The 12,591-nt window shown below is 39.2% G+C and overlaps 1 protein-coding gene across 2 annotated transcripts; it reads right to left on the bottom strand.

Moving 5' to 3' along the window:
- Window positions 1-1,174: 1,174 nt before the first annotated feature.
- LOC125273074 lies at window positions 1,175-10,735 on the bottom strand. Of its 2 annotated transcripts, XM_048198339.1 has the most exons (7): window positions 10,661-10,735; window positions 9,618-9,735; window positions 7,065-7,180; window positions 5,082-6,137; window positions 4,746-4,904; window positions 2,308-2,403; window positions 1,175-2,175 (listed from the first exon to the last, which is right to left on the bottom strand). In XM_048198339.1, exons 3-7 carry the CDS (start codon window positions 7,065-7,067, stop codon window positions 1,873-1,875), a joined length of 1,617 nt encoding a protein of 538 aa, XP_048054296.1. In that variant the 5' UTR covers window positions 7,068-7,180; window positions 9,618-9,735; window positions 10,661-10,735; the 3' UTR covers window positions 1,175-1,872. The 2 variants fall into 2 exon arrangements, with proteins under 2 accessions (XP_048054296.1, XP_048054298.1); XM_048198341.1 differs by lacking the exons at window positions 9,618-9,735; window positions 10,661-10,735 and having other exon boundaries at window positions 7,065-7,272.
- Between the last annotated feature and the right edge of the window lie 1,856 nt (window positions 10,736-12,591).

Genomic DNA, 12,591 nt, shown 5'->3' with positions numbered 1-12,591 from the left:
GTTTTAAAATTAATTGCATGCCATTTATCAACACAAGCCATCCAGCATTTAATATGATATTGTAAAATCGATCTATCTTACTGCAGTGTGTAACAGTGTCTCACAGCAGCCGCCGAGCGAACGCTCAGAGTAACGTTATAACATCATTTTCAACACTCTCAAATGTATCTAATATGATAAACAGAGCTGCGTTACCTCATACTCATGACCGGAAAAGCGGAAGCGGCGCCGGCGACTGTGTCATAATAAAAGTCCCGCTGCTCGTGAGGCGTGTGTTGATCAATCGCTCCAGCTCCTCGTTCAGCTCCACAACACTCGCTCCTGCTCTGCTTCATACTACAATAACGTTAATAATCACATCCATGAACATGATTTCTTCATGAGTCCTATCCCGATTGTTTTCCACCGGCTGTGATGTGAAGACCACATGTACCAAGATTCCATGCTCAAGCTATGCCTTTGTTTTTTAAGTAGGCCTCTAGAAACCTCTAGCAGACAGAAAATCCTACATATTGCACCTTTAACTACCAGATTTAAACTGTGCTTTTCACACTTTGTCTGGCGCTGAGCCGGACGGATGCGCTCAGCGCTTGTCATTTATCACACATCTATGCAGTGTTTTCAACAACAATGTTTATTTTAGGTTTCAGCCATTCTACAGTAAGTAAAAACATAGAGTTTGTAAAATACACACTGATGTCTATGGAAGCAGCAATAACAATCAATTAAAATATAATGCCAACGTGTTTTATTCATACACTGTAAAAAAGAAAAAGTTAGTTCAACTCAAATTTTCAAGGCAACCGACTGCACAGAATTTTTGAGTTGAAGATATCAACTTAATTTTTTAAGTTTTGAAGAACTACAATTATTAAGTTGCGTCAGCTAAGTTTTTCAAGTTCTGAGAACTAAGTTTTTTAAATTCAAGTTACTGGAACTTTCAAGTCTGTAAAAGCTTACTATTTTGAGTTCAGATTACCATCCCCTGTAATAACTTACTATTTTGAGTTTAAATTACCCCCCCACATTAAATCATCCACTGACAGTAAACCAGTTAATTTATGCATGTTTATTTGAACGACTTTGGCACAAACAGCTTTACAATTCCACAATGTAAACAAGTAATCTTATGCCCAAATCAGATACATCAGGTTTCAGTACTATAATACGGGCAGTTTTATTTTTTACTTTCTGACTCTTGTTGAGACCTTACAAATAATGCAATATTGACAAAGATTACCGATAAACAGTTGTATAGTGCCTAAGAACAGAATTGTCTAAATCCCCAGCTGAAAAAGCCAAATTATCTGAACTTTCTGAACTTTGAAATTAGCCAAAAATGCAAACATGCAGGCTATAACAGTAATGGTGGAACACAGCTTGCTTCTAATGAACAATCAATACCGTAGTCTCTTGACAGCAATATGACAGATACACATAAAACATTTGTTTTTAAATTTAAAAACAAATTCAAATATAGCACTTGTGTACAGAGCAAATAAGGCACATAAGTCGATAAGTTGGGGAAATCAAATGGAACAACATAAAAACTAAGGTGGTCTATGTTAAGACTTACAAAATATACAAACATAATAAATGAACAGACATGATAAAAGAAATCTTCCCCATGGACACTTGCCACACCAGCAAAGATGCAGACTATAACGGCAATGCTGAAACAAAGCTTGCTTCTACTGAGAAACAATCAATAGTCTCGTGACAGTTATATGACAGCTAAAAATAACAGATTTGTTTTTAGTCAAAATAAAGGAACAATATAAAAACTATAAGGTGGTCTATGTGTAGACTTACAAAATATCCAAACATAAATGAACAGACATTATAAAATAAATCTTCCCCATGGAAAATGAATCACTGGTTTAACAGCTTGGTCTTGAAGCTCCGGACACGCTGTGAGCAATCGGTGGACATTTCCATGAAAATGTGCTGGATAGTTTCAAAGGTATACCTGATGTCTTTTGGGAACTCCATGTTGAGGGCATAAAGCAAGCCAAAAAGATACGCAAGGGCAGTCGGGGTGTCTGGGATGTCTTTCAGGACAATGGTTTCCTCCAACACAAGGGCAATATTAATGACTGCGTCGTTATCATCATCAAGCACTGTGAGGACCCCCATCTTGATGCCTTTCATCTGTTTGTCATCTGCATCAGTTGCCTGACAAAACAAAAACACCACTGAAACAATGTCCTGTAGAAAACTAGTCAATAAAGAGTGATGTCTATTTGTGTATGGCCTCTTTGCTATACAACACTACTAAAAGCTGAAGGTCTTCCAAGCTGCACTCACCAGGCATCTAGAGAAAAGCTTCTCAGTATTCTCCCGCAGAAATATGGGAAGACCTTCCACAGCTGCCTGTCTGCGATGACTTGTGATGTCAGATGTCTGTTTTGGAAGAATATAAAGACAAACAAATACTTTTGTTTAGCTCTGTGAAATGTACTTGTGCATGTGCACTTGTGCTTGTTCCATTTGTATTCCCATCTCTACAATTGTACATGTAGGCAGATAAAATAATTGCAGGCTCTGTTAGTTTGTTAGTGTTTCTTTTTGTCTTGTAAGGATAAGTTCACTATTTTGCACTTTGAGCCCCCTTTCTGGGTTATCTTGGATGAAATAGAGTGTTTGACGAACACTCAACGAATACCACTAACCAATCGATAAGTTGCACATCTTTGAAAACTAACGTTTAGGGTTGATTTAAAGACAGGTTTGTGAATGCATGTAGCTAGCCATTATGAAGCATGGCAGGGCCGATTCTAAATCAGCCAAAAGCTCAAGACGGGACCAATAGTCAAAATTCTGGTGTCAAACACTCTATTTCATCAACCCAGAGAGGGGGCTCAAAGTGCAAAACCGTGAACGTATACTTTAAATATTACTGTATTAAATAGTCAATCAAGATGGAACTCGCTCACCAATGTAGCTGATGCAAAAAAAGAATGAAGTTATATTACATCAAAAGTGCAGAGTGCTAGCTTGGTAGTTCCTTCTTGATTAAAGGGATAGTTCACCCAAAAATGAAAATTCTGTCAGTAATTACTCACCCTCATGTTGATACAACCATGTAAGTCTTTCTTTCATCTTCGGATCACAAATTAATATTTTTGTGATTAAATATGAGCGGTGGAATACTCCTCCATTGGCTTTAAGGGGGCCCAAACTTGTCCGTCCAGAAAGTCAGCGAAGAAAATGTTTAAATAGTCCATGCCACTACAGTGACTCAACCGTACGTTTCTCAAGCGACGATACTACTTTTCGTGTGAAAAAAAACAAACAAAAGAACGACTTTATTCAACTATTCATTTTCTCTCTTGTAGGCCTCTGACGTTAGTTCACGAGAGCTCCATGATGCATGCGCGAGAACTAAACTGACGACGGTCTTCTTCTACTACTACTTGTTACTGGCTGCTCACTCCTTAGGAGTATTACCGCCACCTAGTGTTCAAGATGAAGTGCTGGCATAGCCGGAAGCGCTAAACTTTGTTTACAAGCAGGTGAACGCGCGCGCTGTATGTAAGCTATTGAATTCGACATTGATCGTGCTTTTGGTCTCGCTCTAAGTAATTGTTTACAATGGTTAGAAAGTGTGCATTTCCTGAAAAACTAAGACTTAACATTGCCACAAAATGAACGGCTTACCTTTCACCGTTTCCCATCAAATGATCGTGATTCACTGTATCATGTATTATGTTTTTTTTTTATTTAATATATAGCCATATACAAATAAAGACAAAACTAAATGAGTGTATCATGACTTTAACAATTACCACATACTGCTTCCACTTACCTTGTTGGTCTGTATAAACAAGTTGGGCACAGCTGTTGATTTCAGTAATCTTTTTTGTTGAACTGATTTGAAGTCGTCTGGAGAGAAATGTTCACTGCACAACTTCATGTGCTTGACGAAATTAATTGGTAAATTAACATCCCGTTGAACAGCCAGCAGCCATAGATTCAGTCACTCACGATCATTTGATGGGAAACGGTGAAAGGTAAGCCGTTCATTTTGTGGCAATGTTAAGGCACCTTTACGTTTACTCGTTAGTTTTTCACGATTCGGACATCCAGGAAATGCACACTTTCTAACCATTGTAAACAATTACTTAGAGCGAGACCAAAAGCACGATCAATGTCGAATTCAATAGCTTACATACAGCGCGCGCGTTCACCTGCTTGTAAACAAAGTTTAGCGCTTCCGGCTATGCCAGCACTTCATCTTGAACACTAGGTGGCGGTAATACTCCTAAGGAGTGAGCAGCCAGTAACAAGTAGTAGTAGAAGAAGACCGTCGTCAGTTTAGTTCTCGCGCAGGCATCATGGAGCTCTCCTGAACTAACGTCAGAGGCCTACAAGAGAGAAAATGAATAGTTGAATAAAGTCGTTCTTTTGTTTGTTTTTTTCACACGAAAAGTATTATCGTCGCTTGAGAAACGTACGGTTGAGCCACTGTAGTGGCATGGACTATTTAAACATTTTCTTCACTGACTTTCTGAACGGACAAGTTTGGGCCCCCTTAAAGCCAATGGAGGAGTATTCCACCGCTCATATTTAATCACAAAAATATTAATTTGTGATCCGAAGATGAAAGAAAGACTTACATGGTTGTATCAACATGAGGGTGAGTAATTACTGACAGAATTTTCATTTTTGGGTGAACTATCCCTTTAATGGTTTAAATATTAGTGGACAAACTGAAGAAAAGGCCTTGTAGTCAATATAACAACCTGTTTGTCAAGCATTTCCAAAAGGGTTTCCATCTCTCGACTAAAGGCGCCCTTCCTGGCACGATACAATTTCAGCAAACGAGGGGTGAACATCTCAAGGGCAGCTTTAAATGTTCCCATCAGGTCCTTTGTGGTCACACGAGTGAACTCTTGACAAATCTGAACGAAACAAATGCAATACAAATACAACAAGCTGGTAGTGTGATTTCATTATTATAATTAAGACTGCAAACTCTCAGCCATGATGCAAATGAACCTACATACACTATTATGAAAAAAACATAACACAAATGTAAACAAATGCACCAAGTTCAAGAAAAAAAAAAGATGCCTTGCCTGTTCTTCAAGAAATAGACCGGGCCACCTCTCTAGAACCTCTGAGACCATGGGCTCCATCTCCACAATCTCCATTCTCCTAAGGGAGAATGTGATGTCCATCTTCTGTCTGATGAACTCCATGTCCTTGTTTTTCTTCTTCATGGCTTCAACCAGGGAAGACCTCAGGTCTTCCAAGTCATCCTCAGTGTGGCTTTCAGGATGATCTGGTACATGGTTGACCTCACCTCGTTTTGGTTTTTTCAAGGAAAACCTTCCCTCCGGACCACCATCCCCATCATCATCATCTCTTCTTCGCCTGTTGACACCATGATCATCTGCCTCCTCCCTTCTTGATCTCCTGTTGACACCAACCTCATTACATCCAGCTTGACGTAGTTTTGATCTGTAGTTCCCCATCTTGTACTTTATGCTGGTTGTCCATCCCGCATATCCAGTACCACCACCAGGCTCTTTGAGGCAGGGATGTTTGTTGACAAGTTCAGCGGCAACAGAATCGAACTCATGTTTTTCAGGGTAGGCTTTCACAGAAAATATTTCTTGTGCCAGCTTGTCCAGAATCTCTTTTTTCACATCTCTGGTTACATGTAAACCCTTCCCTGATATTTCAAATGTGTCATTCCCCTTGCGGAGTATCAGTTCAACATCATATGAGAATTGTGGTACTGGGAACGGAGTGGGCCACTGTGAAACGTTCCTCCTATATGTCCGCACAACTGAAGATAAGCTGTGGATTGAGTCTGGAGATCCAATGATGGCTGTGTCAAGGGAAGAGATGGAGGATGACCGAGTTGGTGTTGGAGGTGGTGGTGATGGCATGTCCTCATTGCTCCACAGAATATGCAAGACAGCCTTTTCTGAAGGCAACTCTGCTATGTCAATCAGGTTGCAAACTGCCTGGCCAAAGTCTGAGTCTTCATACTGTATACAGAATTCACCCACAAGTTCAAGTTTGTGACGCAGTTCATTGTACAGTTCCTCTAAAGTTTCAGGAACTTTGGTCAGCCGAATCTTACGGACGAGTTTGGGATTTATGTGGACCAGAAGCAACAAAGCCTGTAAGGACAAAAGAAGAACAGATATTTGCATGACACTTTAAACTGAAGCCATATACAGTCATGGCCAAAAGTATTGGTGCAAATTCACTAAAGAATTGTTGGTTTTTAAGCAAAATTCACACACTTTTGAAGGTTTTTTGATAAAATAACCAAACCGGGATATTTTCAATAGCTCAACACAACTGAAACAACAATTGGTTTCCCCAAATGTAACAGAATATATCACCAAAATACTGCGGGAAGTGAATACATGATCGAAAGTGAATGCATGGTCGAAAGTATTGGCACCCTTCACAACAAGTGTCTTTTGCTGTGATAAAAGCACACTTTTCATTGTTAAAATCCAGTGCTAAGGTTATGGGTAGTCAGACGTCAGCTGTGGTACCACCCTTGAAAAATATCAGCCCATTTCTAATGGACAAAAATCTCCAGTTTACTCACTATACATCTCTGTTGGTTTATATGGACAGTATGAGGTTTTCTTCAAGTAGAATCGCATTTATTATCCTTTACAAATGGGCTTATAATACTCAGGAATGCTACCACAGCTGACGTCTGACTATCCATAACCTTAGCTGTGGATTTTAACAATGAAAAGTGTGCTTGTATCACTACAAAAGACAGTTATTTTGAGTGCCAATACTTTTGACCATTCAGTATTCACTTCCCGTAGTATTTTGGTGATATTTTGTGTTGAATTTGAGGAAACCAATTTTTGTTGTTTCAGTTCTGTTGAGCTATTGAAAATATCCTGGTTTGTTATTACATAAAACCACCTTCAAAAGTTTGTGAATTTTGCTCGAAAACCAACACATCCGGAGGGATGCCAATACTTTTGGCCATGACTGTACCTTGAACACTTAAAATCAAGTCATTAACTTTAAACTTTAAAATTATGAAAACATACAAACAGAAAGGTGCTTACCATTTCAATTTACTGCAGTAGCCAAGCCCTTGGGGTCACCATCAAAGTTCTAGCAACTTGATATGCAGCCAATGGGTGGTAGTCGTTCAAAGTCTCTGGATCCAGGATCTCTAAATCTGAGTGACAGTTATCAATGAGTTGGTAAGACCGATAATGTTCCATGTACCAAGATGATAACCTTGTGGTGACAAAATACACTTTCCACCACTTGTCCACCAATATGTGTAGTATTCTAAAGAACTCTGGCAGTCCACTGCATTCACCCGCAGACACTATCATGTCCCTCACATACTGGGTCCCATACAAATGTACTTCTTTGGCAAGAGACACATCATCTTCATTTGGGTACTTCTTTTCTAGTACTGTCCTGAGCTTTTCATCTAAAGATGATATTTTCACTCTATCTACACTACCAACATGCAATTTTGGCTTGAACAATTGCTGTGTGTCAAGAAGATATGCCATGAGCTGTTGATGCTTAGTGGAAAGGGTGAGTAGTACATTCTTAAAACAGTGAGCATCATTAATTGCCTGTTTGAAAAAACTATGCTTAGACTCAAATCTAAACGTCCACAGATCCACTAATGGCCCAAAGCACCGTGTGAGATGCACATAGTGATCAATGAAGTGATGTTTTGGTTTCAACTTAAATTCAGGAAAGGTGTCAGTGAGTAACTGTCGATGGTCAGCCAATTTATTCCCTAAGTAACATAATGTTCCCTCTGATAATGTAGTAGACACCGTAATCTCCACAATCTCTTTAAGGTCCATTAAAATTTCCCATGACTGCTCTTGTTCAGGTATATAGCTCCCAATCAAGAGAGGTAGCATACGTAAAAGTGCCCAGTTTTCATGTCCGTTACCGTTTACCTTTCCAGATGCAAGGCTCGTCTTTGTAATTGCCTGTGGCTTGTTGACCAAATCAGAGAATTTGTATGGAAACTGTTTTATGCGGTTATTCAGTCCATCGAATGTAATGAAACCTTTTCTAATCAATTCTTTCAAACACAAACTTAACTCCACTGCGACAACACCTTCAAATAGATCATGCAAAAGATCAGGGGGAAATCCAGTAACTGGGTGGAAGAAAGACAACTTACTTAAAGCACAGGATGATTTAACTCCATTCACACATGGCTTAGGCTTATCAGTCAACTTGAGTTGTTCCACAAAAGAATCGTGTTGCGTCACAGTTCTCAGTGGAAAGTTCCTTGGTTCACAATTTCCAATTTGGTCTCGACTGATGCAACAAAATCTGCAGAATTTTTCGACATTAAAAGCTTCCTGAAAACCTGCTAAGCTATGTGCACCAAGGTTATCAGCACAGACACAGAACACTGTTCCCTTTACAAACGTATCTAGAGCCTCAATATACACTCCTATCTTTTCAAGAAATCCAAGATCCTTAATCAAAGGATAAAGAAAGGCATCATACCCAAATTGTCTGACATCGACAGTTTTTCCAAGACAAGCCAGTTGAATTAGGGGGAGAGTAGAGCGAAACTTGCTTGGTAAATTCAACAAAATCCAATAGACAGCAGTAATTTTATGGATTTTTTTTGAGGACCCCAAAGGATTACATAGTTCCAGGTCATCTATGTAAAGTCCTATAGAGATACTTGCATCTTGCACACCCAGAAGACCATTGTCTTTGTAGTACTGTCCATCTCGAAAAGAGCAAAATTGACCTGGGTTGTCCCCCTGACTAAACACCAACTTCTCCACAAAATCTGGCTGTCTCAACAAAGTTCCAAGAACCTGGATGATTGAAACATAAACAAATGTTTGTTTATGGGTTATTTTATATGTATACTCAGTAGGCTGAATTACAGGGAACTTATCTTTAAAAAAAAGATTTCTCCTGTGATCAGTGGCCAATGCACCCTTTCCTTGAGTGCTTACAATTAATGGATTTGTTTCCAAGACAGCATCAATCTTATGGAGAACACTATCATCTAATTCAATGCCATGTTCTGCAAGCACTGCTTTGAAACCTTGTTGAGAGTGAGATTCTGAAAGATGTAAAATGTCATTAAACCCCTCAACTATTTTCTGTACAGCGTGTCTACTAACATGCAATTCAGTTTGCATACGTAGAAAAAATCCAGCAGCCCTGTGTTCAAGAGTCTCAGCATCTACATACTCCTCCTTTTCTTGGACATCTGAATTTCCAGAACTACTTGGAAGTGTATCTTCCTCATTACAGATACCTAATGGTTGGTCAGAGGAATCTGTCTCAATGGACACAGGTTCATTTTCTAAGTCTGCTCTTAAACAGGTTCTGATATCACCATGCTTGTGTTTCCTACTTTTGTGTGAACTAAAAGTCTTTAGATTGTTTGTTTTAAAACTACATCTCAAGAAGGGGCAACACACAGTCTCATGTTTTTTTAAATGGTGTCCAAGGTGTGTGAAGAAAGACTGCTGCGTGCAGATTTCCCGGAATTCACATAGATCACAAAAAAAGGTGAATTTATCTTGTATTTTGGCTGTCTGACAATGTGATCTGGTCAAATGTGACTTTAAGGCACCAGGTGTTTTAAAAGTACATACACAGTCACTGTAAACACACGGCCAGTAAGCTCCTCTTCTGTGCTTGAGCCGATGGTGCCTAAGCAGACGCTCTTGACTGGCGCTGGCAAAGCTGCAGAAGAGACACTTCATAGAAAACCTAGCACAAAAATAAGAGGAGAAAATGAACACATACTTCGCAACCGTTTATGTTAATGCTGTTGAGCTTCAGGGCTAAAACACACAAAGGTAGGGCTGGTTATTGTTCAAAATCTTTCAATCCGGTGCCAATTTCGATACCTCAGTTTCGATACCGGTTCCTAACGATACTTTTTTCGATACCACTTTTATGAAATCCATTTTAACAAGATTACAGAACACATTACCTAAGGAAAACTTTGGTTTTATTTTTTCAGTTTGACTCAAACTGAAACAAAAAAAGCAAAAAGGAACAAAAAATGTTTTATAAAGAGCTCATGCTCACCAAAGCTGAATTTATTTTAATAAAAAATACAGTAAAACTTGTAATATTGTGAAATAGTATTACAATTTAAAATCTTATTTGAATATATTTCAAAATGTAATTTATTCCTGTGATGTCAAATCTGAATTATCAAAATCATTACTTAAAAACTTCGAAATCTGACATGTCTCTTTTCATACAAATAAAAGATATTCTATAGATTCAATTGATATATTACTTATGTCTCTATGACAAAAAATGACGGAGTATTTTAAGTCTGTTTTGCTGCAATGTGAAAAAAAATCCTACAAAACGCGCCGGCGCGTTAACGGACTTAAGTTTAATGTCAATGAGCAAAGCAGACGTGCATAAAACAATGCCATCATTCATCGTGAATAACAAACATAACGGCAACACAAATCTTTCAATTACTATGTGGACAATAATTATATTGAGCTTAGCTGTTCAAAATAAGCTAGCTTCTAACCGATTAGCTAGTGGGGGATTTTGTATTGCCATAAACGCCTCGCCTGGTTATGATTTATCGCTTTTGTTTCCCGCAATGAAATGTAATACAAATATCAAATGCATATACATATACATATTCATACGATTAGCTTACCGTTAAAAGGAATGTTTCTCTTCGACAAAGACGTCAGGGAAAGTTACCGCTGGCATCGTGGTGGACGCAAACTTTCACGTGGACGCAATCCTTGGAAACCCCGTCGCAGCCGGTTGCCATGACAAATTTCAAATGAGCATGCGCAGATAAGTTGAACTCACTCTAACTGGGTTTCAACTACAACTTCAAAATAAACTCAACTCAGTTTATAAAATAAGATGAACTTTTCCTCAGAAACGTCTGAAAGTGAGTTCAAGTGGCTTACAACAGATAGTTCAAGTTCCAACTAGCAATTTTATTGTCAGTGAATGCAAAAATCTTAGTAAGGTGAACAATTTTGAGTTGTCGTTTTTACAGTGTATCAGATACAAGTATACTATAAAGTTGAGTATATTTTTCTCCCAGATCACCAGCCATTTACTCACAAGTATTTTGGGAGAAACTGATGAATTCATATATTTGTGAAAGAATGGGTCTCTCTCAGGAGCTCAGTGAATTCAAGCGTGGTACCGTGAAATGGTTTCCACCTGTGCAATAAGTCAATTCATGAAATTTCCTCACTACTAAATATTCCATGGTCAGCTGTTAGTGGTATCATAACAAAGTGGAAGCAATTGGGAACAACAGCAACTCAGCCATGAAGTGGTAGGCCACATAAAATCACAGAGCGGGTCAGCACATGTTGAGGCACACAGTGTGCAGAAGTCACCAACTTTCTCCAGAGTCAATAGCTACAGACCTCCAAACTTCCTGTGGCCTTCAGATTAGCTCAAGAACAGTGCGTAGAGAGCTTCATGGAATGGGTTTCCATGGCCAAGCAGCTGCATCCAAGCCTTACATCACCAAGTGCAATGCAAAGCGTCGGATGCAGTGGTGTAAAGCAGCCGTCACTGGACTCTAGAGCAGTGGAGACGTGTTCTCTGGAGTGACCAATCACGCTTCTCTGTCTGGAAATCCGATGGACGAGTCTGGGTTTGGCGGCTGCCAGGAGAACAGTACTTGTCTGACTGCATTGTGCCAAGTGTAAAGTTTGGTGGAGGGGGATTATGGTGTGGGGTTGTTTTTCAGGGGTTGGGCTTGAACCCTTAGTTCCAGTGAAAGGAACTCTTAATGATTCAGCATACCAAGACATTTTGGACAATTTCATGCTCCCAACTTTGTGGAAACAGTTTGGGGATGTTCCTGTTTCAACATGACTGCGCACCAGTGCACAAAGCAAGGTCCATAAAGACATGGATCAGCGAGTTTGGTGTGGAGGAACTTGATTGGCCTGCACAGAGTCCTGACCTCAACCCGACAGAACACCTTTGGGATGAATTAGAGCGGAGACTGTGAGCCAGACCTTCTCACCAACATCACTGCCTGACCTCACAAATGCGCTTCTAGAAGAATGGTCAAAAACACACTCCTAAACTTTGTGGAAAGTCTTCCCAGAAGAGTTGAGGCTGTTATAGCTGCAAAGGGTGGCCAACTCCATATTAAACCCTACGGATTAAGAATGGGATGTCATTAAAGTTCATGTTCACGTAAAGGCAGGCGTCCCAAAACTTTTGCCAATATAGTGTATGTTCTGGGAATCAGAAACTAACATTCCCAGAACATTCTGCGAACCAAAAATTGTTAGCTGGGGTATAGTTAATGAAAGTTATCGTGAGCATTGTAATGTATGTCTTAACAAATGTCAGTAGACCGGGAAGATTTTAAAACAAGTTCATTCATAAATTCATTAGATTGCTGTGGAAATACAAACCGTAAGACAAAAGACTACAAGACTACAAGACAAAAGGACTAATTCTGCATCTTATAGGCCTATCACACATCAATCATGTTTCTAATACATCAAGTATCCTTTTCAACAGCTTAGATGTCTTTACAGCTTTTCGATTGTTCTGTATTGAAGTTAGAGAGTTGTAAAAAAATCTTAAAATCCA

The sequence above is a fragment of the Megalobrama amblycephala genome, linkage group LG7 (assembly GCF_018812025.1).
Source record: "Megalobrama amblycephala isolate DHTTF-2021 linkage group LG7, ASM1881202v1, whole genome shotgun sequence".
NCBI classification, from domain to species: Eukaryota; Metazoa; Chordata; class Actinopteri; order Cypriniformes; family Xenocyprididae; genus Megalobrama; species Megalobrama amblycephala.
Note: the sequence above shows the minus strand (reverse complement) of the source record. Positions and strands in the feature narration are given on the sequence as shown.